Source organism: Stigmatopora nigra, chromosome 4 (genome assembly GCF_051989575.1).
Source record: "Stigmatopora nigra isolate UIUO_SnigA chromosome 4, RoL_Snig_1.1, whole genome shotgun sequence".
Lineage (NCBI taxonomy): Eukaryota > Metazoa > Chordata > Actinopteri > Syngnathiformes > Syngnathidae > Stigmatopora > Stigmatopora nigra.
Genome location: NC_135511.1, coordinates 2,229,100 through 2,251,599, shown reverse-complemented (window position 1 = coordinate 2,251,599; position 22,500 = coordinate 2,229,100). Strand labels below are relative to the sequence as shown.

The window sequence follows — 22,500 nt, the reverse complement described above, 5'->3', positions numbered from 1 at the left end:
ATATACATATATATATATACATATACATATATATATATATATATATATATATATATATATATATATATATATATATATATATATATATATATATATATATATATATATATATATATATATATATATATATATGTATATATATATGTATGTATATATATATATATATATATATATATATATATATATATATATATAAAATATATAAATTATATATATATAATATATAAATTATATATATATATATATATATATATATATATATATATATATATATATATATATATATATATATATATATATATATATATATAAACTTAAATTAAATAAAACATGATCCTTTTGTCATCATTATACTTGATAAAAAAAATATCGGAAAGTGACACGGAAATGCCCTTAAACCAACTGGAAATGACACCAATGTAACTGGAAGTGAGTTAAGAATAACGAGTAATGAGTTAAAATTAGTTGGAGACCAAAGTAAAGCGACAAAACAAATGAAAACAGCAGTTGTCATACCTGTGGTGGCGGCGGTGGCAGGAAGAGGTTTGTTCTTGTTCTTGCCTTTGGGGGTGGGCGGGAGTAAAGCCACTTCCTCCTGAGGCATCTGAGCCACCTTCTGAAGAAAGATCTTTTCCAGCGCCTGTGCCATCAGCACAATGTCGTCTGTCGGCTACACGCAGACACATGCCAATCAAAGATTAGTGGCTGAAGCAAACACTCACAGAGCGTTCTTTAAGTGGCAGAGGTTGACGTCAAAACCACGACCCTGATTCCAAGCATCACAATTGACGCACAAGACGATAATTCATCCATCTCTAGATTACAAGCAGATTTTTTATCAACTGAGGACCTCTCTAATAATCAGTTCATGTATAAATGACAAATTGTTTATATAATCGTATCACTAATTACGAAATTAAATGGTTCCAGAACTTTTGTCGGATGATTAAAATTTCACTCAATAAAAACTACCAACTAAACCCTTTTAAATTTATCAGTGTTCCAATTTTGTGGACAAGATACACAAAATGAGAAAATATTTAATAAGCCATTAATATGAATATTAAACGTGCAAAATCTATTTGTGTTGAAGTGCCGATCCAAGTGTCAGACAGCTAATGTTAGGCAAAAGAGACAGCACACGAACATGGACACATCTAATAAACATTAAGAATTCAGAACATTACTGTATTTTCACACCTATAGGGCACATTTAAGTCTAAAATGGATAGGGGCACCCAATCAGTGGATGCCCCTTGTTTATGCACGGATTTCAAAACACTGTATGACCTAACCGCTTGGTCCACTGGTTTAATTTCATGCTGACACGCTACATTTTGCGATCGGATGTTCACCATAAAAATCCCCCCAACCCCTCCCCACATATTCCAAGCATTATGTTAAATCCATTCAAAACTTTCCAAATGAGGAACAAGGCAGTTGACTTCCGTGCGCTCGTAGCGCTTTTAAGCCCCATAAAAAGACGGACGAGTTACGTGAAGATTTGGAATCGATTGTCTGGGCCAAAGAGCCGGCGAGCACAGTAGTTTGAGCCTTACGGCAAAGCTGGAATCACCATTACGAAACCCCACGGTAACAAGTCTGACCGTGACAATGAAATGGAACCCGGCATTGTTGGCGAACTTGCCCACTTAACTCTCTCTGAACTCTTCATCTCCCAGATGATGGGGACTTTGACTGATCGAGATTTGTAAATGCTTGAATGCTTTAATTTATATTTTCGCGAATACACATTGTCAATACATCAAAATCGAACTCAATTTCGCTTCTGTTGCCATTTTAAAAATATATGCTTGCATGCATGCTAACATGTGTCATGCTAGCAAAAAAACATTGCAGTGCATCTTTTGAAACTAAGCGCATTTTTTAGTGACAAAAAACTGAAAATACAACCGCAACTGAGATGGGTGGTGCCTTTTCAGGCGGTGCATTCTAGAGGTGTGAAAATACGTTACATTGAACTTTTAATCTTTTTCATTAACAATTTGACTTCTTTGGCCTTTTCAACCATTTTATTTATCGCCACTGATTCTTACCTGTTTGGGTTCAGTTTTCCCTCAGCACCGCTTGTTGATGGAAGTTTAGAGAAAAATCCATCTAAAGACAATTGCCTTTGATGATTTTTAATGTGTCTAAAATGCACAAGACAAACGTCGTCTCAGAGGGCGATTGCACGACCAGGGAATACATTTTGAGGATGTTTTTTTCCATGAAGTCAGAATGTTTGTAAAATATCTCCCCCATTTCTTGTCTGATTTGTGCAGTAGAAATGTTGGCTGCTTCTTCCCCAACCGCCTTCACGTTGAATTCCTCATGTATTCCCATGCGTTGCATTAGCTCTTGCTTCGTTGAGTTTGTTTTGGTTCCTCTCGACCAACTCGTCAATGTCCTCAATGATCACCAGACCAATCCCCTGCCGCCGCAACAATTTCACCCATCGCAGGCTGCGGTTCAGGTTGAGGATCGACTACGAGTCCATCGAAGACCACAGCTTCCTCAAAGCATAAGTTCAAGCACACAATGGCGGTCAAACGGACAAAAGACATGGCCGTGATAAATGAAGAAACGTGAAGTAGGATCACGTCTATAATGAGTACTATACTACATGTTTTTCACAGTGTATTTATGAAATAGTCCTGCCTCTACTAACGAATGCCCCTTAGTCAAAAATTCTCAGATTACCAATGCTTTTATTCTAGAGTGCTTCGAGGTGTGAAACAAGATCCAAGTTACAAAATACCCAAAAAGTAAACGCATATCCTTATCCGTTATTTTATTTTTAAACTGTCGCGGATGCATTTATTGTCACTTCAGAACCTCGCCACACTTAACTGGGCTCGCATTGGCTCGCTCAAAACAACTACTATCCATGTTTTAAGATTCTCTTCCGTACTTTTGATCGCCATTCGTCGTCACGGTTTTCTGACAGTTTTTTTGTTTGTTTTTCCACGATAAATCTGCTTTTGTTTTAATCATCATGCCTCCCAAGGAAATTACCAGTGCAAATGAAAAGATGTGGATGATGAATTGGTCTTGAGCTTAAAAACGAACTCTATTGTAAATGGAAAATCAAAGAAATGCTGGAGAAATTTCACTAATTTTATCTTCATAGAAAAAACATCCAGAACGTGTTGACGAGTTGTGCGATTGCCCACTTTGACGACGTTTGTTGCATTTTCGAAACATTAAAAGTCGTCAAAGGGAATCGTCTTTCGATAGTTTTTTCCCTCCAAGCGCTTATCAACCAGTTTGGCAGAAGGGAAGCTTCAAATCCAAACAGATAAGAACCAGTAGCGACTAATAATATCATTCTATCATTTTAAAACATCAATACAACATTCTTTTGAATTTTCTCTCATTTCGGGTTTCTCACCTCTCATACAGAATTGGGACTGACCAATTTAAAAGGGTTTACTTGGTAGTTGTGTGAGGAAAGTGTGACAAATTAGAGAATGTATACAACAAGTACTGCTCTAACGAAATATTCAACTTACGATAAAAGTTCTGGAACCAAATTATTTCGTAAGTAGACGTACGACTGTATTAGTTACATGCATGTGAAAAGACTAATTAACTATTACAATTAATATGATTTATATGATCTATGAATAAAAAAGTTAATACTTTAAGTACTGTACTCAGTGAAAGTAGTTCAGCTTTGCTTGATCTAATTGATTAAAAAAAAGGTTATTGTGAGCTTTAGCCTTGATCCTCTTCAGATTAAAGAGGCATTGGATCGATGGAATCTTCAGGGGGTCGCGTAGAGGAAACAGGAGCTTCTTTCTGCCAGAGGTTTTCGTCTTGTTTTTTTCTTGGGCTCATTGGCCCCGGTTGCTTAGAAAAATTTTCAACAGCGACTCTAAATCCAAACAAAGCTGGAATAGGCTTGGCATAGTCTTTCGACACGTGCGCGATGGGAAATTCACTTGCAACAAAAAAGGAGAAGGCAAAAGGTCGTCCTTCTCGGCCATTTATATTATTCGGCGCGTCATTCCTTTTCTACTGTGAAATATGGCTTCTTCAGCGCTGAGTGCCACCCAATTTAGCGCCGAAGTGGGGCCCTGACTTCCACCATTTTTACCCCCCCTTTCGGTTGGGAGTTTCAGCGTGAATTTTGCCATTCTTATGAACTTTTAACACTTAATACAAAAGAATTCGATGTACAGGAGGATGACAGTAAAGGCATTTTTCATTGAGGTGGAAGGACGTGGGTGTACGTTTGGCAGATGATTAAACATAAGTACACATGTAAAAACAACTAAAAATTGTTATGTTTGATGAAATATGGATGCAACGACAATACCTTTGACTACGTATTGTAACAATTTTCCTAAAGAGCACATGGTATTCGTCGTCGAATTTCACAGATAGTGTAGACCAAACATGGCCACAAAAACCTAAAACTGCAATGTAGGATTACCTATATTATTACTACTATACTACTGTGATCTTTCTTTACCTCGTGGCTTCCCTACATAACACTTTTTTCTGAAGAAAAGAGTTCAGAAAAAAGCTAAATCCACGATGAAACTCGCATGGGGAAGCCACTTCCCCATCTTTTGATTCCCACTAAGAAATTGGAGGAAGACAGAATACTTTCATTCAACTCAGCGGGGTGGAGAAAAATGGCAGGCAGTGGCCGTCCTTTTTATCCAAAAATAGAGGTTTCTCAGCGGCCAAGAGCCCCTGAGAGGGTGATTTTTTTTTCCCGAAATGCAAGCCCCGGGAGACATTATGGTGCAGGTTGTGGTCGTAAAACCAAAAATAGGCCACACACGGCCATTTACTATAAAATGAAAAAGTTGGTTGAAATAAACCCATTTTAAGCCAAGTTGAAAGTTTTAGATTTTTGCAACGTTTTCAGAACATTTACATAAAATGGGGAAACACCTTGATATCAAATAAGATAAACATTACAGGCTGTCCTCAATTGAGGACAATGGGTTAAGGACATTTTCAAGATGGCTGCTCTTTTAGCACGGGTATTTATGAGGCATTTAAAATAAAAATAAAAAACACCAAGCATAAATCAGGATATGGATTCTGGACCATTTAATGGATAGGCTTTGTGTTGTATTGCATCTGTTTTAATTTGTTCCAATCCTCTGAAATAAAACACCCAAAAAAGGATATTGGAATGGAAAAACATTTTTATTTGTCCTAATTTGGCATATATTAATAGAGTAACAAATAACTAGCGGTTATGATGTTTAATAGCACTAAAATTAGACAGATTTTGGAGAAGAGTGAGAGGCAGAGACTTTTTGCATAAATTAAAATGAACTTGGAATATGATACTGACACTCAAAACCTTACACCAAACTTAGTTTTTGCCTCCACCCTGAATTTCAGCTGGTTTTTAAAAGGAACCTATCGAGGGTTGTTTGCTTTTGTCGTCCCTTGAGAATATTCCAAAAATGATGCACAAATATCCTCACACTAGGACAGGGGTGGGCCCGGGGACCACATTGACTTTAAAAATTTGACAGATGGGCCGGGTCAGCACAAGATACGATGCATATAAAAAACTGCATCCGTTAACAGTACATATGAAACTTAAGTAGGACTAAAGTATTAACAGACTCATCACTCATCATTAAAGTAAAAACACCCTACAGTCCGAGACCCATTTTGATTTTATTCCTAGTGGTTACCACTCGCTTGCTGTCCATGGAAAAGGATATTAATATTGTTTTCCGAATGTTCACGTCTTTCTTTATGTAACGCAGAGTAGGATCAATTATATCGCAATTGCGTGCTACATGGGCTCACTTATTGCCCGTCTTCAGCATACCTAGCAACTTCAATTTTTCGGACGCTGTCATCATATCTATTTTTTTGTGGGCTAATTTGATGCCTTAGATCACGTGTCAAACCGATTACACAAAGGGCCAAGTGGGTACAGATTTTCCACTTAACAATTGGAGATGACACCTTGGCCCTATTCTCTTCTCTTTCAACTGTAATTAGTTGTGTAATATAAGATTGTAAGATAAGAGAAGTCGCATTGCAATTATTTGTTCATATTATATCCGTTTTTGTAAGTATAAAAACATTGTTGTCATGCAAACATTACCCTGCGAATGGTTGACATGTCAGCACAAGCATTTAACTGTCTGACACTGATTAATCCGCCCTTTTCCCCACAGATGACTGAACTATCAGCCCTAAGTTTGTTCATTGCCATAGAAATTGCTCTATCATACAAACTTTACCCTGTGAATGGTTGACATGTCAAGTACTTATTCTGACCGTTTAATTAGCCTCTGCCACTTTTGTCTGTAAATAGATAAGACTCACCCACTGTTCATTCGGAGAGAGTTACAGGGACGACAGACTGCGTTCACAGTTTGAGCTCTCCCCCATTCTGCAATCTGGTAATAGACATATTTCCTTTAAATTGGTCTCACTCTTTCTGTGCCTGCTCCTGAAGCTGTTTTACAGACCCAACATACTTTGGTGCCAAAACCCGGGACCCAAAAAGCCGACAATTGCCGGAGCGCCGACGAAGCGCGATGAAGGCCAAAATCAAGACTGTCGACAGCATCATCCATTCCTCCTTTGAAAGGGTCAGCCGGACGACCGTTCCCTTTCCGCCCTGGTGATCCGGTGACGGGCCCTTCTGAACCAGGGCAGGCTCGGAAAGAGAAAGATAACTTTACCCTTTGATTTCTGTCTCCGTGAAGTGTGATAATTTGAATGAGTATTATCACTGCGGTTGTGTTGAATGTTTGAGGTCTGGACCGACGTAGGTAGAACACGAATGTTCGAGGTCTGGACCGACGTAGGTAGAACACGAATGTTCGAGGTCTGGACTGACGTAGGTAGAACACTAATGTTCGAGTCCTGGACCGACGTAGGTAGAACACGAATGTTCGAGTTCTGGACAGACGTAGGTAGAACACCAATGTTTGAGGTCTAGACCACCGTAGGTAGAACAAGAATAGAGTCAGTGACTCCGCTAAGAGACAAAGTCAGGGACATATGGTCTTGGGTGATCAGATATTGGGTGAATCACAAAGTATTGAAATCAATTCGGGGAAATTTAGAAGAGAATTGTTGTTTAAACTATTAAGTAAGGGATTAATATGGGTCGGAAAGCGACAAGGGAGATGGGTTTATTGCCAGACTGCAAAAAGGAAATTGGGAGGGTTACCGGATGTGAAATATATGCGGATGCATTGTATGGGAAGTGAACAGAAAAGATTTTGGTAAGGAAATTGTTGAAGAGTTTGCTAAGTGAATAGAAAAGTTTTGTGAGTATGAAAAGATTATTGCAAGTGAAGAGAAAATAAGGTTTTGGAAAAACAGCTGAAGGTGTGTGGAGAGTTCACTTGAGGTGCAAAGGAGTTAAAAAAATTTGTGTGCTGTGTTGCTACAAGAAATGCCTCTTATCTTAAGTAAACATCGTCTCCTTGGTGAGACGAGTCGGTTGCAGTAGGACTTCAGCCACTGACTTTAGCTATCCTTGGGTGGGTTAGCAATCTGGGGTGATTTGCGAATTAGATCTCAAGTATTAAGAATTATTGGGTTATTAATGATAACAAACAGGAAAATAAGACCGAATTGGCATTCATCATCCAAATAATTACGTAAATTGTACCTGGCTGGCTTGGATGAAATAATTGATTTGGGATAGACAATTTCCCGACGACTGAAGAGGCATGGAGTGTTTTCAGTGCTTGCAAGACAGTCCCTGTTTTGTCCTGAGCGGGTGAAATATGCTTTGGCGTGGGTCAGAGAGAATTATTAAGAATATTAATGATATACGGATCGCAAAAGCATCAAACAATTGATGTCAACCAAATGACGTTGACCTATTTCCTTTGGGAATGATTATTGCTTATAAAACAGCAAAAGGTGCTGAGCTGCCAAAAAGCCCAACTGAGGATGGCGGTTTCCACCGGTAGGGATTCTAGACTGGTTGAACACTAAATTTCCCTGATTGTGTGACCTTGAATGATTGTGTCTTGTGTTTTTGATTGGCTGGCCACCAGGATATAATAAATTTATCAGATATCAAGGTGGAAAAGGGTTTTGAAATTTGAAATAAATTTCTCAAATTGCCAATGAGCGAGCCCTTTTCAGGGATGGCAGCAACAAATTATGGAAAAAATATTTCAAATTTTTTTATGAAAATACAGCAGTACTCCAAATGTGAAACTTGACGTGGGCGATCAGATAACCTGCTCTGCGAAATGGGGTTTAGAGGGCACTGAAAAAGAAAAATCTTTAAGGAAACGCATTGAATTCGGGTTAGTAGAAGTAGACTGTGCTTCTCAGCAGGAAACGGACCAACGGTGGTGCCAGGAGCCTGGGTGCTCAACCTACAGTATAAAGAAGAAGCACTAGCACAACCCAAAGTGGGAACGTCCATACCAAGTGTTGCTAACCAACCAGCAGACATGAAAATAGCCGAGAGGGGATGTGGATCCACCTTTTGCACTGTTAGAAGGTTCTCTCAGTTGAAACATTTGAGGAGACAGGTGAAATAAACTTCCTGCCGTAATAAAACGTAACAGCAACCACTCTAAAATTGATTAGAAAGACTATTGCTTATCGAGCAATGCCATAAACCATATGGAACTCTTTTATCCTACACACTGTTCTGAAATCCCTAGTACCATTTGTAACTGTTATTGCTCTTGTGCTTATTATCCTATCCAGTTGTTTACCCTGCTTCTCAGCTTTGATCAAACATACCATTAATGCCAGTCGAACGTACCATGATTGTTGAAACCCAGCTAATGCTAAGTCGTATACACATGCAACAATTCATATCCCAATCTGACCCTGATGTTGAGCTACTGCCTGACACCGATTAATGTCTTTCCTGTTCTGAGACACCAGACCATGAGGCGATCGTCCCAGGCGGGAGGTTCAAGGGAGGAATTTTCCCTCAACTGGCGTGAGAATTTTCGCCCCCTTCTGGTCGGTCTAAACTCCAGCTTAAAGTAATTTGTGAAGAATTTCCTTTCAAAAGTAGCGTCGCCAACAGACGAGGTCCTGATGTGTTTTAACTCACAACAGGAGCGAATTGTAAGATAAGCCGACTAATCCACTGCAATTGTTTCTTTATATTGTATCAGTTTTTGCAAGTATAAAAACATTGTTGTCATACAAACTTTACCCTGTGAATGGTTGACATGTCAGCACAAGTACTTAACAGTCTGGCACTGATTAATCAGTCGTTGCTCTGTTGTCCATATATATATACACAACTCACCTACTGTTAATTCGGAGAGAATTGCAAGGACAACAGACTGCTTGTTTCAGTAGAAACCTAACTGGTCAAACTGTCTGTGCTGTTTCAGTGCCTAGTGGATGTCACTTAGGAGTCATTTTCAACAGCCAAATGAAGCTGGAATAGGCTCAGTGCAATCTTTCCCCACGAGGTAATGTGCGCAACACGAAATAAAAATTTAAGGAAGTAGAGAGGGGAAGACGTCCTTCTGTATAATTCAGAACCTATATTTCGCTTCTTTAGCGCCAAGCCACGCCGTCATCGAAGACTAAGCGGTGCCTTGACTTCAGCCATTTTTCATCACCTGCCGTCCACTTGCGAATATCAGTGTGAATTTTGCTATTTTTATTTGGAGACTTGATATAAAAAAAACGAAATGGACTTACCCTGTGATGTGGTGTAGGATGACAGTACTACACCCCCACTACTACCACTGCTTTTAATGATCTGGTGCGTCTCATGTAGTCATACCACTACTTCATATGAGAACCAGATTGAAGTTACAAAAAGACAATACATTTCCTGTATTTCCGGATGCATTCCTTCTTGCTTGACAAGTTCACTACACTCTCATTGGCTCTCACAACAAAAACTCAGATGTTTCAAGATTCTCGTGTCCGTTTGAACACCGTTCATCCTTGTGTCCTTGAACTTATACTTAGAGGAAGCTATGGCCGAGTGGCTTCGACATACTCGCAGTCGACAACAACTCTCCAGGTTTCTAGATGCTCTCGTTTTTTGACAGCTGTTCGTCATTGTGTACTTGAACTTATGCTTGGAAGAAGCAGTAGCCGTCGAGTGCATTTGACGTACTCACATTCGACCCTCATTTGAACTGCAGCCTGCGCGCAGTGGGCGAAGTTTTGTCCCAGGAGCAGGCGATGTGGTTGGTGGTCATTAAGGAGGACATTGACAAGTTGGTTGAGGCACACCAAAACAAACCTTCAACGGAGCAATAATTGAGTTCATGAAAAAGTGTTCACGAGTCGTGCAATCATTCAGTTGGACAACGTTTGTCTTGTGAATTTTAGAAACATGATTAGAAGTCATCAAAGGCAATTGTCTTAAGATTGATTTTTAAACAACAACAAAATGAGAAGCAGTGGGGATTAAAAAATGGGTGAAAATTAGATTCCAAACAAATCATAAACCGTTAATGTAAAACATTAAAAGTTCAATGTAGTGTGAGTTTTAAATCCTTACTTTGTGTGCATGTGTTAGTGTGCTGTTGAATTTAGCGCATAAACAAGGCGCACCGATTAATGGGGCAGCCCGTCCATTTTAGAGAAAATGTTACTTTTAAGTACGCCCTATAGGTGTGAAAACACGGTAATCTTCTGATTTTTTTATTGTATGTTTGTTAGATTGTGTGCATGTGTTCACTGTTTTGCCTTATGTTAGCTTCCTGAGACTTGCACAAAAATAGATTCTGCATGTTTATTATTCATTTCAATGGCCTACTAAACAAATTTATGATCATGTTCTCTCATTTGTGTCTTCATCTTTCCCACAAAATTGGGACATTCACTAATTCTAAAGAGTTTAGTTGGATGTTTTCTGAGAACCGTGCAAAGATTTCTAGAATTTACCGAATTTACTCGGACAAAAAACGACTGAGTCGAATGTACGGCTTATACACGCATAAAAACACGACTTGCAACAAAAAAAGCAATTTGACGGCGCCGTGACATGATGACATCACGACAAAAATGGCTGGCGACCGTGCGTGCGCCGCGACGTTATGATGCAAGCGAATGCCGACACAGATAAAATGTCAAAGAAAATTAATTTTCACTTCATGAATTTAACTTCATTAAATTCATGAAAAAACGTATCTTGCGTAAAACGCAAAACGTTCCCGTCACTGCTCGCTAAGGATACGGCCATCTTACTGTAGTTAAACGTGCCGAGACTAGCCAGACCTGAGTGCACTTACTTGTGTCTGCTGTTGCTCGCTCAGGCGCCTCCATCATACCATAGGTACATGCACTGACCAACGTTTACCATGACAGCACATCATCTTGCAGTCGATTGTTAAAATATAAACATTGATACCTGCGTAATGTGTATGCTATTATTGCAACCAGACACATGGTGAACACTACGTATAGCTATGGGCATATTTCCTGGTTGTGCTTAAGTTTCTTACTTTGCAAACACCCTCTCCCTTTCGAGAACACAGAAACAAAACAAAATTCCGCTTTTTTTCTTTTTATTTCTTGTTCGAAAGTGACAACTATTGCAGTAATATGAACCATCGAGAAAAAAAAATTGAGATATTTTGACAGAAGGAATTTGTAAAAATGTGAAAGAGGTATGGTTGAACACGCACATGCTGCAGCAATTCGACCCGACACACAGAGAGAACACGGCACCGTTGAAATCTTCTGCTTTCCACTAGGAAAATGGCAGAAGACTCAGCACTGAAGAAAAGAAATGGCGGGCAGCCATCATTTTTAATCAGAAAATAGAGCTTTCTGAGCGGACTGGATGTCCAGGAGCTGTGCTGAAAGTGGATTTTAATCAGAAATGCGAGCCCCGTGCAACCTTAGGCCGTGGCACTTATGTGAAAATAAAAAATTGCACTGTAAATTGGATGGCAGAGAGCATCAGCGAACAGGGATTTTTTCTTAAATGCAAGCCCCGGGCGACATTACGGTGAAAGTATAATTTCCCGGCGCGTCGGCCGACAATTCGACGGCCTGTGCCCCACAAAATTTCAAAGAGAATAAGACACACCCTTAGAATTGTTGTATTTCTCGCGTATAAGCTGCCCCGCGATTCACAATTTTCACCTCCATATTGATGGTTTTATTAGGGAGTAAAAATGTCTTACTTTGAAGGGAAAATCTTGAGAAAAATCATCACGTGTGGCATTTCTGAGATAGTTTATGAATCAAAAGCACTTTATTAGGGTCAATACCATAAGCTGATATGCAAAATATCAAATTATTCAATTTGAAAAAAGGAATGTTTATCTTGATGGGAACCTAATGCTTTCTAATGACAGAAATTGCAATTTTCTTACCAGAAGTTCAAGATGTTGTGGCAGCCATATTGCTTCTAATGTCAAAATATCTCAATTGTTTTGATAGTTCATTTACTGCAATAGTTGTCACTTTCAAACTAGAAATATAACAAAATCAAAGTGGAATTTTGTTTTATTTCAAAAACAAGGCTACTCGTGTCTAGCCAACAAGAGCACATTTAACTAATAAAGACGGCAGCGCCCTAGTTAAAATTGTGCCGCCCTACCCTAGGTCAGAACGGCCACGCCCCGAGCGAGCAGTGACGGACGGGCAGAAGTGAGTGTTTTTCTTGAATTTCATTCTTAGATGAAAAAATTAATTTTGAAATAAATGGCCGGATTGTCTTGCATTATGGCGTTGTCAACATGCAGTTTCATGTCGACTCTTAGTACACATAAGCCATCGATTCAGTCATTTTTGGGTGACTTATAACCGAGTAAATTTGGTAATGTACACTATTTGATAATTGGACTAGTTTACTTGTATTTTTATATATGCAAGAAAACGTATTGTGGTAGTTATAATCATACTTTGTGTTTGATTTTTGTTTATCACGGCCATGTCTGGTCAACATTTATCGCAATATTTAAGGGATTACTGGAAATGATTACTCAAGTATCCAAATAGCTATTCACTAATTTGAAATTTGATTAGCGGGTAATTAGCCCCCCGATTCAAAAGGGTTGTATTTCTAACCCTTATGAACAAATAGGGTAATGTTTCTGCTGTTCCAATCGTAGTTCCCACCCCTTACAGCATACAGTCCATCACACCGAGACATGGCTTGATAATTGCCGATATGACCCTTTCTCGCTAACTTGACTACGTAGGTTGCGCACCTTGTTGTAGATGTAACAGTTGGTGAACATGGTGTTGAAGTCTTGCATGGCCTCACTGGCGCTCCAGTAGTAATTATTCTCCAGGCGCTTCTTGATGGTGCCCATGTCCATAGGGTTCTTGATAACCTTATGGTAGTCCTGTACCCACAACAAGATGCTCAGCTTAGCTTATTTCCATGGCGTGATGTGACTGGACGTACCGCCAGGCAGAGCTTGATGGCATCCACAGGCTGGTAGAAAGGCCACGCGAACTGATGCTTCCACAGAGTCTTCACCACCACATTCTGCATGTACTGCAACTGGTTCGTCTTCCTGCTCTCACAGAGAATTGTGCCCGTTAGCAATGTATTCGCAATGAACTGTTCTTTAAATTAAGAGTTGTCAAAAATATCCAAATTGAAATGTCATATGTGGACAGTATTCAAAAGTACTTTACTAGTATTTATTTATTTACTTGTTTTAATCACTGGAATTATTTTGTCATGGGGTAAATTAGATTTTTTGCTACTCTTGAATATTTTGGCCTTTTCTTCAAACTTGGTGGCCATTGAGGCCACTGGAAGTCCAATCCATTTTGAGTGAAAGAGCTGACAATGAATAATTGAATGTTTATTCACTTCCGTGCTGCCTTACAATAGAAATGGATTTGACGTGGACTATTAACAAACTGATTCCAATTCATGGCAGAAGCATAAAGATGCCATTGGGGCCATGGTCCCATCAAAATCATTACATTGACATTAAAATGAACTCATTACTAATTTCTCAACCAATTAAAAAAAATAAAGATTATTCCATCAATGTCTACCATATAGACAACGCGAGATATTGAAGGCATTTAAGAGGTAAGAGGTCTTGCGGCGAAAGCAAACGTTGATTGAAACGCACAGAGAGCGCATGCATATTCCACACGAGAATGCAGAACCTGCAAGCTCAGAAGTGGGAAGGGGATGTGCTAACCACTCTGCGACCCATTGTCTTAGAAGTGATATACTAATTTCAAATCATGGCACAAGTAAGAAAAAAAACATGGCTTCATGGCAGCTATGTTGGTAGAGGCGAAGCGGAAGGGTTTGCGCAAATGAATGAATTCATTCACTGCCACCCTCCCACTTCAAATTAATATTACATCTATTTAGAAACACATTCAAACATTAGAATTGCCTTGAAATAAAAATCACTTAATCAGCAGAAAGTGACCAAGAAATGCCAGAATCCCCACAATGAGATGTGCGTTTCATCATTTGGAATGACATCCGTCCGGGGGCGACTTACCTGCCAGGCTTTGTGGGGTTGGTCACCTCTGGTGGAGGTGGGTTGGTGTAGGCAGGTGGACTGGGTGGTGCGGCCTCAGGCGCGTCAGACATGGTGGATGGCGGCGACACGCCGGGCCACGGCGTCCGACCGCAAGGGGAAAGCCGAAAAAGACCCCCTGTGCTCCGAGGGCGTCGCCGTGCTCGAGTACGCAGGCAGGCGGGTGAAGATCAGTGGCGTGCTTGCACGGTTCCCCCCACGCAACAAACTCCCATCGTATGACCTGAAAAAGGACAAAAATTAGGTAAAAGCTGGGCAAAAGTACCAATTTACACCAACAGAGGGCGCCAAGACTGCAAAAGCATGGTCCTTGAAGGTTGCAACAAGTGAAATAGTAAGTTTATCCTTGTGTTCTGTCAGATTAACATATCCGTATGACTATATATATATATCGACTTTCCACATAATTAATGTTATTTTCAAAGCAAAACAAAATTGTCTGAGGGTGGTCATGGTAGGAGTATCTTTTCCATCAATGACCAGGTAAGAATTGAAATGAATTTATCCCTAGTACACATTTAAACCAATTCAAATGGATTGGACGTTGCATGCCGTCAATAGAAGACAGTGAGTAAATTGCAGATTTGTCAATGTTGATGGAGTCATTAAAAATATCGGTTGAGAAATAATCTAATTGAGTTCATTCTCACATCAAAGCACTGACTTGTGGAACATTTCCTTTTTTTAAATGATACATTGATTTTGGGCAGTACACTGGGTACCTCACGATTGGATTCACAATACGAGTCGCACAATGATCTTGTGATACAACAATTATTGTTAAACGAGGCAGGGAATCATATCGAACCTTATTCTGCGAATCAAAAACTAGAGAAAAACTTTTTATAACTAAATGTAGTGATTTTTTGTACAGTTGCAGACAATCTGTCAAAATGTCTTCCTCAGAAAATGATGATTTTTCAGTGCAACATTCCTCCAAATTAATTTAACACCACTATTTATGCAACATTCTTGTAAAAATATTAAGAGACAACACACCTTGAGGTGCAAGACTGACAGCAAACTGTTGGTACCCGTTTTTAAAACAATGTTAAGACTTTTGGCGGGGGGGAAATGGATCACCTCGTGTGATCCGAATTATCGCGATATAACACCATATCGATCTCATCTCTCAGCCCTGGTTGTTTTTTGCATCGGGGGAAAAAACAAAGGACGCCAATTGCCCCTCGCTTTCAAGTTGTAAGAGTAGTGACTTTGTCACCGGTTTACACCGCCGGTGACGATCCCAGTGTCGACGGGAAGTTTGATTGGCGCGTGAAAGGTGTAAACACTGTAAAAAAGGTACCTTACTGTGGAGGCAGATGCTGGCTGCCAGTTTGCAGTCGTCGCGTACTTACGGCGGCTACTGCTAAGAGCAGCCCAGCGAGTAGACGCGACCAACGATTCGGCGGCGGCTACTTTCCGCAATGAGCCATACAGCTCGCCCACCCGCGAAGCCCCTTTTGGGCCGACGTCAGCGCAAACGTGGCCCACCGATGAAAGGCGCCCGCGACGGGATCCGCATTTTGTCAGAGGCGAGCGCCACACTCGCGCTTTTTGGCTTGCTGGAAAAAGATGGCGGGCAAGCCGACGCCAAGTAACAACTAGACGGGGCTCGGCTAAACAAGTGGAAAGCCTCGACGTCCGACGGGTCTCGAGCGGGTCGGAGACGCTCGGCAAACTACACGCGGACCCCGCAGCTGCGAGAATCTACGCATAGGGGGTCGGTTCGCGAGAGAAAACCCCAAAGTTGGCGCCCGCTGCGGCGCTAATTGGCACGTTAGCACGGTTAGCACGCTAGCTGAGCTTTGTCTGAAGGCGCCGAGCGGCCAGGCAGCCTCCCCGCTCAGAGACGCGCTTTAGCAGACCAGCGGTGGTCCACTGGCCGCCTAACCCTCCACCACGACGCGCGCGTACGTCTTTACTTTGGCCTTCGGTCCTCCGGCGAGTCCAACGGCGGCCTCCGCTCGCTTTACCGGTCGATTTCGATTTAGCCGTGTAGCATAATAGATGAGTTATCAGCTGTCTGCTTTCCGCGCAGCCGTAGTGACGATCCGCGTCATAGCTGTTGTTGTGTTTCAATTGGCCCCAGCGCCTCGCAGGCTGCGCGGATTTTCCATTGGAGGACGGGGCCGAGGCGCTCAGATATGGTACTTGAATGATGAGGCGGCGATTTGAAGTAGAGCGCGGCGATTGGGCGGAACTTCAAGCTCGGGTGTCGCCATTGGCCGAAGAAGAAAACAACTTCATTTCCCGGCTTCCAATGAAACCAGTTGTTACGTCGCACCAAACTGCGGAAAATCCGATAGAAACTATTTTCTCATTTATTTGCGAAACCTTCACTGTGCCGGATAAAAAAAAAAACACCTGGTTTCAAAAATAAATAAAAAAGATTCAAACAAAACTTAAGCATTAAACGAAACGTTGCGAGATACAACCAAAAATATAAAACTTTTAGCAAATTAATAACGTATCTGAAAAGTAAAATACAGTACTTAATTTGTCTACAATTCCCTTTTTTACGTCCCCGCTGAACTGCCTTTAGCCACTATCTCTATCTTTCTCCATCTCTCCCCCCGCCCCCCTCCCCCTCTTTCTCCCTCTCCCTAATTTTGACTTTGGACCTTTTATCAGTCTCACTCCCCCTCCTTGCTTTGGCATATTGTAGGTCCAAATGTTAGAAATCCATATTTTAGCAATTTTTAAACTGGTTTGAAGATTTTGATCAGGGCTGTATTGGGACTCCCCTTCCATTAAGCACCACGAATGAGCAACAGCAAACCTCCACCAGTGGGCCCCACGCGTGACAGATTTAAAAGGCAGTCTTTTTTTTTTTGGTACTCTTATCTGCTACTCTTCAGTCTTGTGCCACATTCTGAATGGCGTATCCATAGCTCAACGAGTCAGAGGAGAAGATAGATAGAACATTTAACTTTTACTCATTACAAAATCAATTTTACTTTAATGAAGTTTGTTCATCACAATCAGCACATGGGTGGTTGCTGTGACAACTGGGGTGATGTCACAACGAGCAAAGTACATACAGTTATGACGTGTCGATGAACGAAGCTTGTTTGGTGGGACGCTGCTCCTCACCCTGGTCTTCTCGTGGCCGTTTCCTTGAAGATCTCGACTCCACGCCCTGCAGTGACAATCGGTTATGCCTACAACCTTTTCACTTAAATTAATTACAAAATAGCCAGGCTAACTTCTGCTGCAAATTTCAACGAGTTTAACAGTAGTAGATGTTCAAATCCAAAAGAGATGGCAGTGAGCGTACATGGTACCCCGACATACGAGTGGCATGACGTACGACCAATTCGAGATACGAGTACAATTTTGGGCAAATATTTATCTTGATAAACGAGACAAATTTTGATATATGAGCAGACAGTGGACGCGAGATGCCGCTCATGAGAAGATCATGAGCACTGTCTCTCTCCCCCCAACCCCCTTGTGTGATGTCTCTGGTCGCAACTCCCTCTTTGTAATGTCTCTGCGAGCACTGGGCGGAGCGTTGCATTTTTATAGCTTTTTTTCCCCGTTAGTCAGCGCGAATGGCGTATATACTACTTCTTGTTGGCAAGTGGTCATGCGTTATCCTATTGCGACGACATTGGTGTGCATCATTTTGGGAATATTTTGAAGGTAATACAAACTCAGACACCCTCGATATTTACTGAAAGTCAGTGTGGAGGCGGAGCAAGGAGAGCCAACCTGGGAGAAGAAAGGTATCAAAATGTCAAAACAAATTAGAATCAAGTTTAGTGTTAGGTTTGATTAAACTAATTTTTGAGTGTCTGCATCGTATTCGAAGTTCATTTAAATTTGTTTGTTTTGTTACGAGTGCGTTGCCGTGCAGCTCCCACTCTCTCTGTCCGTCTCTCTCTCTCTCTACCCCCTTTGAAGTCCATATAATTTTGGTACCATAAAACACATTTTAGAAATATTAAACCACTTGTTATGTGTTACTTTGTTAATAGATGGTGAATTAGAACAAATAAAAAAAATACAATCCAATTTCCTATTTTTGGTGTTTTTGCAGAGGGTTGGAACGAATTAATTTGTTTTTAGTTCATTTCAATGGGAAACGTTTGTTTGAGTTACGAAAAAAAAAGACATACTAGCTCAGTCCCGGAACGAATTAAGCTCGTATCTCGAGGTACCACTGTATATTCTTTCAATCCTCCCACTTGGATATTTATTGCCATCAATGGGAAAATAATTTAAAAACACTTATGTACAAACACTTGGCTTCGATGGCAAAATATTGTGGTATACGCTGCAAGTTTAGTAACCCTGAACAACATGCATGTTAGAGTCTAGTTACCGAGCCAACATGCTCCTCGTCAGAGGGCAGGTACATCAGTCGGCGAGCTTTCTCCAACATCACAGTGTCCTGCACACACACATAGGCACACGGAACTGAATGGCTGCCATTGACAGACCCTTTGAAATGGAAAGGTTAAAATAAAACAATTAAAAAAGAGAAAAAAAAAGGATTATAACCATTCTAAAGATTTGTTTGAAATCACAACAGTTTGTTATGAAAAAAAAAACAATAGCAAAATCTGAACTCACATACAGTGGTACCTCGACATACTAGTGCCCCGACATACGAGCAATTCTAGATACAAGTAAAATTCTGAGAAAATATTTATCTTGAGATACGAGACAAATTTAGATACACGAGCAGAAGGCAGATGCGAGATGCGGCTCATGAGAAGATCATGGGCACTGTGTCTCTCTCCGCAACTCCCTCGTGTAATCACTGGGCGAAGCGCTGCATTTTGCAGTTGTTTTTTTTCCCATTAGTCAGTGCGAATGGCGTATATACTACTTCTCGTTGGCAATCATTTTGGGAATACAGTGGTACCTCAACCTACGAGCAGCTCTACCTACGAGATGCTCGAGATACGATGAAAATTTAGATCAAATAATTCGCCCTACATACGGGAAAAAAATCGAGATGCGAGAAAGCTAGGTGGCCATGACATGAGAGGCTGTTTATCATTGTAGCACACTGTCTTTTTTGCCGCATCTCTTTCGTGTATATGAGATAGCTACGAGCACTGAACCATTTATTAAGACGAGTTTCTACTACACATGGATCAGAAAATGCACAACATGCATGCGTGGGCAAAAAGAGGGCTTTCTGGTTAATGAAGTACACCCGTGCACACAACACATATAGCCAATGGCACCCTTTCTCAGAATAAAACTTCAATACCCACAATCAATATGTGGGTAGGCTGTTATTTCCACCTTAGCCTGTTGGCTCCCGTGATCGCTCATTCAAGACTACCTCTCTTTGGCAAGTGGTCGTGCGTTATCCTATTGTGAGGACATTTGTGTACATAATTTTCGGAAAATTTTGAAGGGAATACAAAAGCAAATAGCCCATCGATAGCGAACGTGAGGGTGGAGTCGTGGCAAACAGCTTACCCGGAAAACGAAGGTAAAATAAATTAAAACTAAATTAGAATTCAGTTTTGACTAAAGTTACATTAAATGTATGTTTGAGTGTGTCTATATGTATTAACCCAAGTTAACTTATATTTATTTGTTCCGTTACGAGTGCGTTATCGTGGAAAGATGTTAAATTTAACATTACTGGGAAAAAGTATTCAACTATTTGGCTTTTAACATAACTAAACATACAACAACTCATTTGAAGAGCATTTGGTAGAATTAGTGGGTTACTACCTGTAAATTGTAGACCATTTCCAAGTTACTTCCTGCTGATTTCAAGAGTTTTCTTGCTCACTTTTTGTTCCTTTTAGAATAAAAACTAAAATAGAACTCATTGGCTTCCACTGACAGCACTAAATATTCAATCCCTTTGAAGTGGGGTTAGCAAAGAGTTGAATTAAATACTTTTATTGTCAACATGCAAGTATAATGAGATGTAAAGCTTCACCATGAAGTGCACCAATAAATAATAATAAATAAGTAACGAATAAGTGGTCACATAAATAAATAGGTACAAAAAGTAACTAAACTGAGTTTTAGTCCAAATACAACATTAGTCTTGATTAGGTCCGTCTAGGTGCAAAACTCGAGTTGAGTATGATGACAGTTCTTGGGAGGAAATTCTCCTGGAGTCTGTTTGTTTTGGCTGGTATGGTCCTATAGTGCCTGCCAGAGACCAGCAGGTTCATTGCCAATCCGAACACTTAGAATTAATTTGAGGTATACGAGTGAAAACCTCATTTTAATTGACAGCAAAATGATGATTGGATATAGAGGTGAGCTATACGTTGAAAAGAATACATCGTTTTCTTTTCGATAAAATCACAATCCTTGTGACCTTTTTGAAATTAAACGGTTTGGAAAATGTGATTTTATCACTTTCTTAGAGTAATTACCACATTGCTGGCTATTTTCCATATATAGTCATCATTCGCCACTTGAGTGCATCGTGGTATTTTCTATAGATGTATCCAAAATACAAATAAAAATGTATTTGCATTCAAACTAACAAGCGGAGGGCATGGACCACCCACTCAACTCAAAGAAGAAAGACGAGGAAGAAAACGCTGCACCAAAGACATAAAAGGCAATAAATCTGTATGACTGGCTATAAAAATCCTTATGTGAACTTCAGTATGCTTATGTGAATCAGCACCAACAATAAAGAACATTTAAATACATTTCACTTCATTTGGCTTGAAAAAGCAACATCCCACCATGTTGAATTTGCATTGCGCCAAGGTAGTAAGGGTCTCCGGAGCTAATGATTACCTAAACTCGGTTTGAAGTTTCTGGACTTGGCTGAAGGCGCACTCACTTTTTGGTAGGCTCCATGCTTCTACATTACCACCTGTTCACTAAAATGTTGTGATACTTATAGATAGTCTAAAAGAGCTTTAGTTTAGTAAATCCCGAACTTCCTGTATGTGCAATCATGCCATTAGTCTAATAAAATTTTTGCACAAACCGAAGCAAGTTTGTGGAAAAGCAAAGCGAAGTTAGGTAAGACTGGCAAAATTCGGCAAAAGTAATGAAAAAAAAACATTGGCAAAAACTTGTGAATCAGTATGACTTTAGCACTACGGCCATAGTGTTGATTTTTTTCTCACAAATCCGCATGACTTACGGAAAATCCTTGAAAGGACAGGAATGCAAAGAAGACGGCGACCTCATTCTAGCTTTGTTTTGGATTGATAACAACATGGGAGGGTCATCGAATTTGGAAATATTCTTGATGGCGTCATGTCCTTGTGCAAAACCATATTTGAAAAAGAAACTGCAGTCATAACTCCCCATCGCCATGATCATTGTGCTCTATCCCCTACAACACCTCCTAAAGATTCCATCAATGATCCAATGCTTCTCGAATCTGACGAATAGGCATTACCTGACTTGGAATAAAGCTCTCAATAAAGAACAGGTCTTTCATGACCTTTTTTGGATTAAGATCAAGCGGAGAAGAACTATTGTCAAAGGTGAGTACCGAACTAAGAGTATTTACACATTCATTAACCCTTTAAAATTCAAATATTAATAAATTACAGTATTTACATATGCTTAGAACTATGTAACATTCAAAATACACTTAATATTTGTTGGGTTTGTTCTGTTTTACTATTATAATAGTTATATTAATTCATTTCTTTATTAAATCATTCTCTTTCTTTTCTTTGTATTAATTCATTACTTTGTGAAATCATTCTCTTTCTGTTTTTCAAAAGTGTTGAGGTCACGCCAAGTCATCTTTAACCTAGACAGCCTGTTCCAGGATGGTTATACAAACAATCCACCCAATCTGGGTCCTTGAGATTTGGTGGGCCCTTGGTGACGAGGACAGGGCTATTCGGACAATAACAAGAATATTGTTATCGTTATGTAACCGTACACTTTGGGTTTTTCTGTATGTAACGATTATATGATTATGATTATATTATATGATTCTTAGGTCAAGGAGGTTGTATAATTACTCTAATCTAAATGTTGTTAGGTCTAGTCCCTGTTTTTGTTATTAGTAAAATACTTTGATTGTTATTGTAGTCCCAGATGTTGTTTTTACTCATACGTGATGGAATGATCAACA

The 22,500-nt window shown here is 40.0% G+C and overlaps 2 protein-coding genes across 12 annotated transcripts in view; both read right to left on the bottom strand.

Annotated features, from left to right (window-relative positions):
• The window catches only part of LOC144194996 (bromodomain-containing protein 3-like), a 38,917-nt gene extending 22,366 nt beyond the window's left edge, over positions 1-16,551 (bottom strand). The window contains exons 1-5 of one of the 8 annotated variants that reach the window (XM_077714295.1): positions 16,373-16,551; positions 14,409-14,670; positions 13,330-13,445; positions 13,134-13,271; positions 517-670 (exon numbers count right to left, since the gene is read on the bottom strand). In XM_077714295.1, the coding sequence (XP_077570421.1) occupies positions 517-670; positions 13,134-13,271; positions 13,330-13,356 (319 nt within the window). In that variant the 5' untranslated portion in view covers positions 13,357-13,445; positions 14,409-14,670; positions 16,373-16,551. Of the gene's footprint in view, positions 1-516; positions 671-13,133; positions 13,272-13,329; positions 13,446-14,408; positions 14,671-15,753; positions 15,920-16,364 lie in introns of those variants that run through there. The other 7 variants (XM_077714289.1, XM_077714292.1, XM_077714288.1 and 4 more) reach the window with 7 other exon arrangements.
• An 812-nt stretch (positions 16,552-17,363) lies between these two features.
• Positions 17,364-22,500, bottom strand: part of ak8 (adenylate kinase 8) — a 62,892-nt gene continuing 57,755 nt past the window's right edge. For 3 of the 4 annotated variants that reach the window (XM_077715333.1, XM_077715335.1, XM_077715336.1), the window contains 2 exons: positions 18,778-18,846; positions 17,364-17,589 (listed from right to left, as the gene is read on the bottom strand). In XM_077715333.1, the coding sequence (XP_077571459.1) occupies positions 17,494-17,589; positions 18,778-18,846 (165 nt within the window). In that variant the 3' untranslated portion in view covers positions 17,364-17,493. The remainder of the gene's footprint in view (positions 17,590-18,777; positions 18,847-22,500) is intronic. The other variant, XM_077715334.1, reaches the window with a different exon arrangement.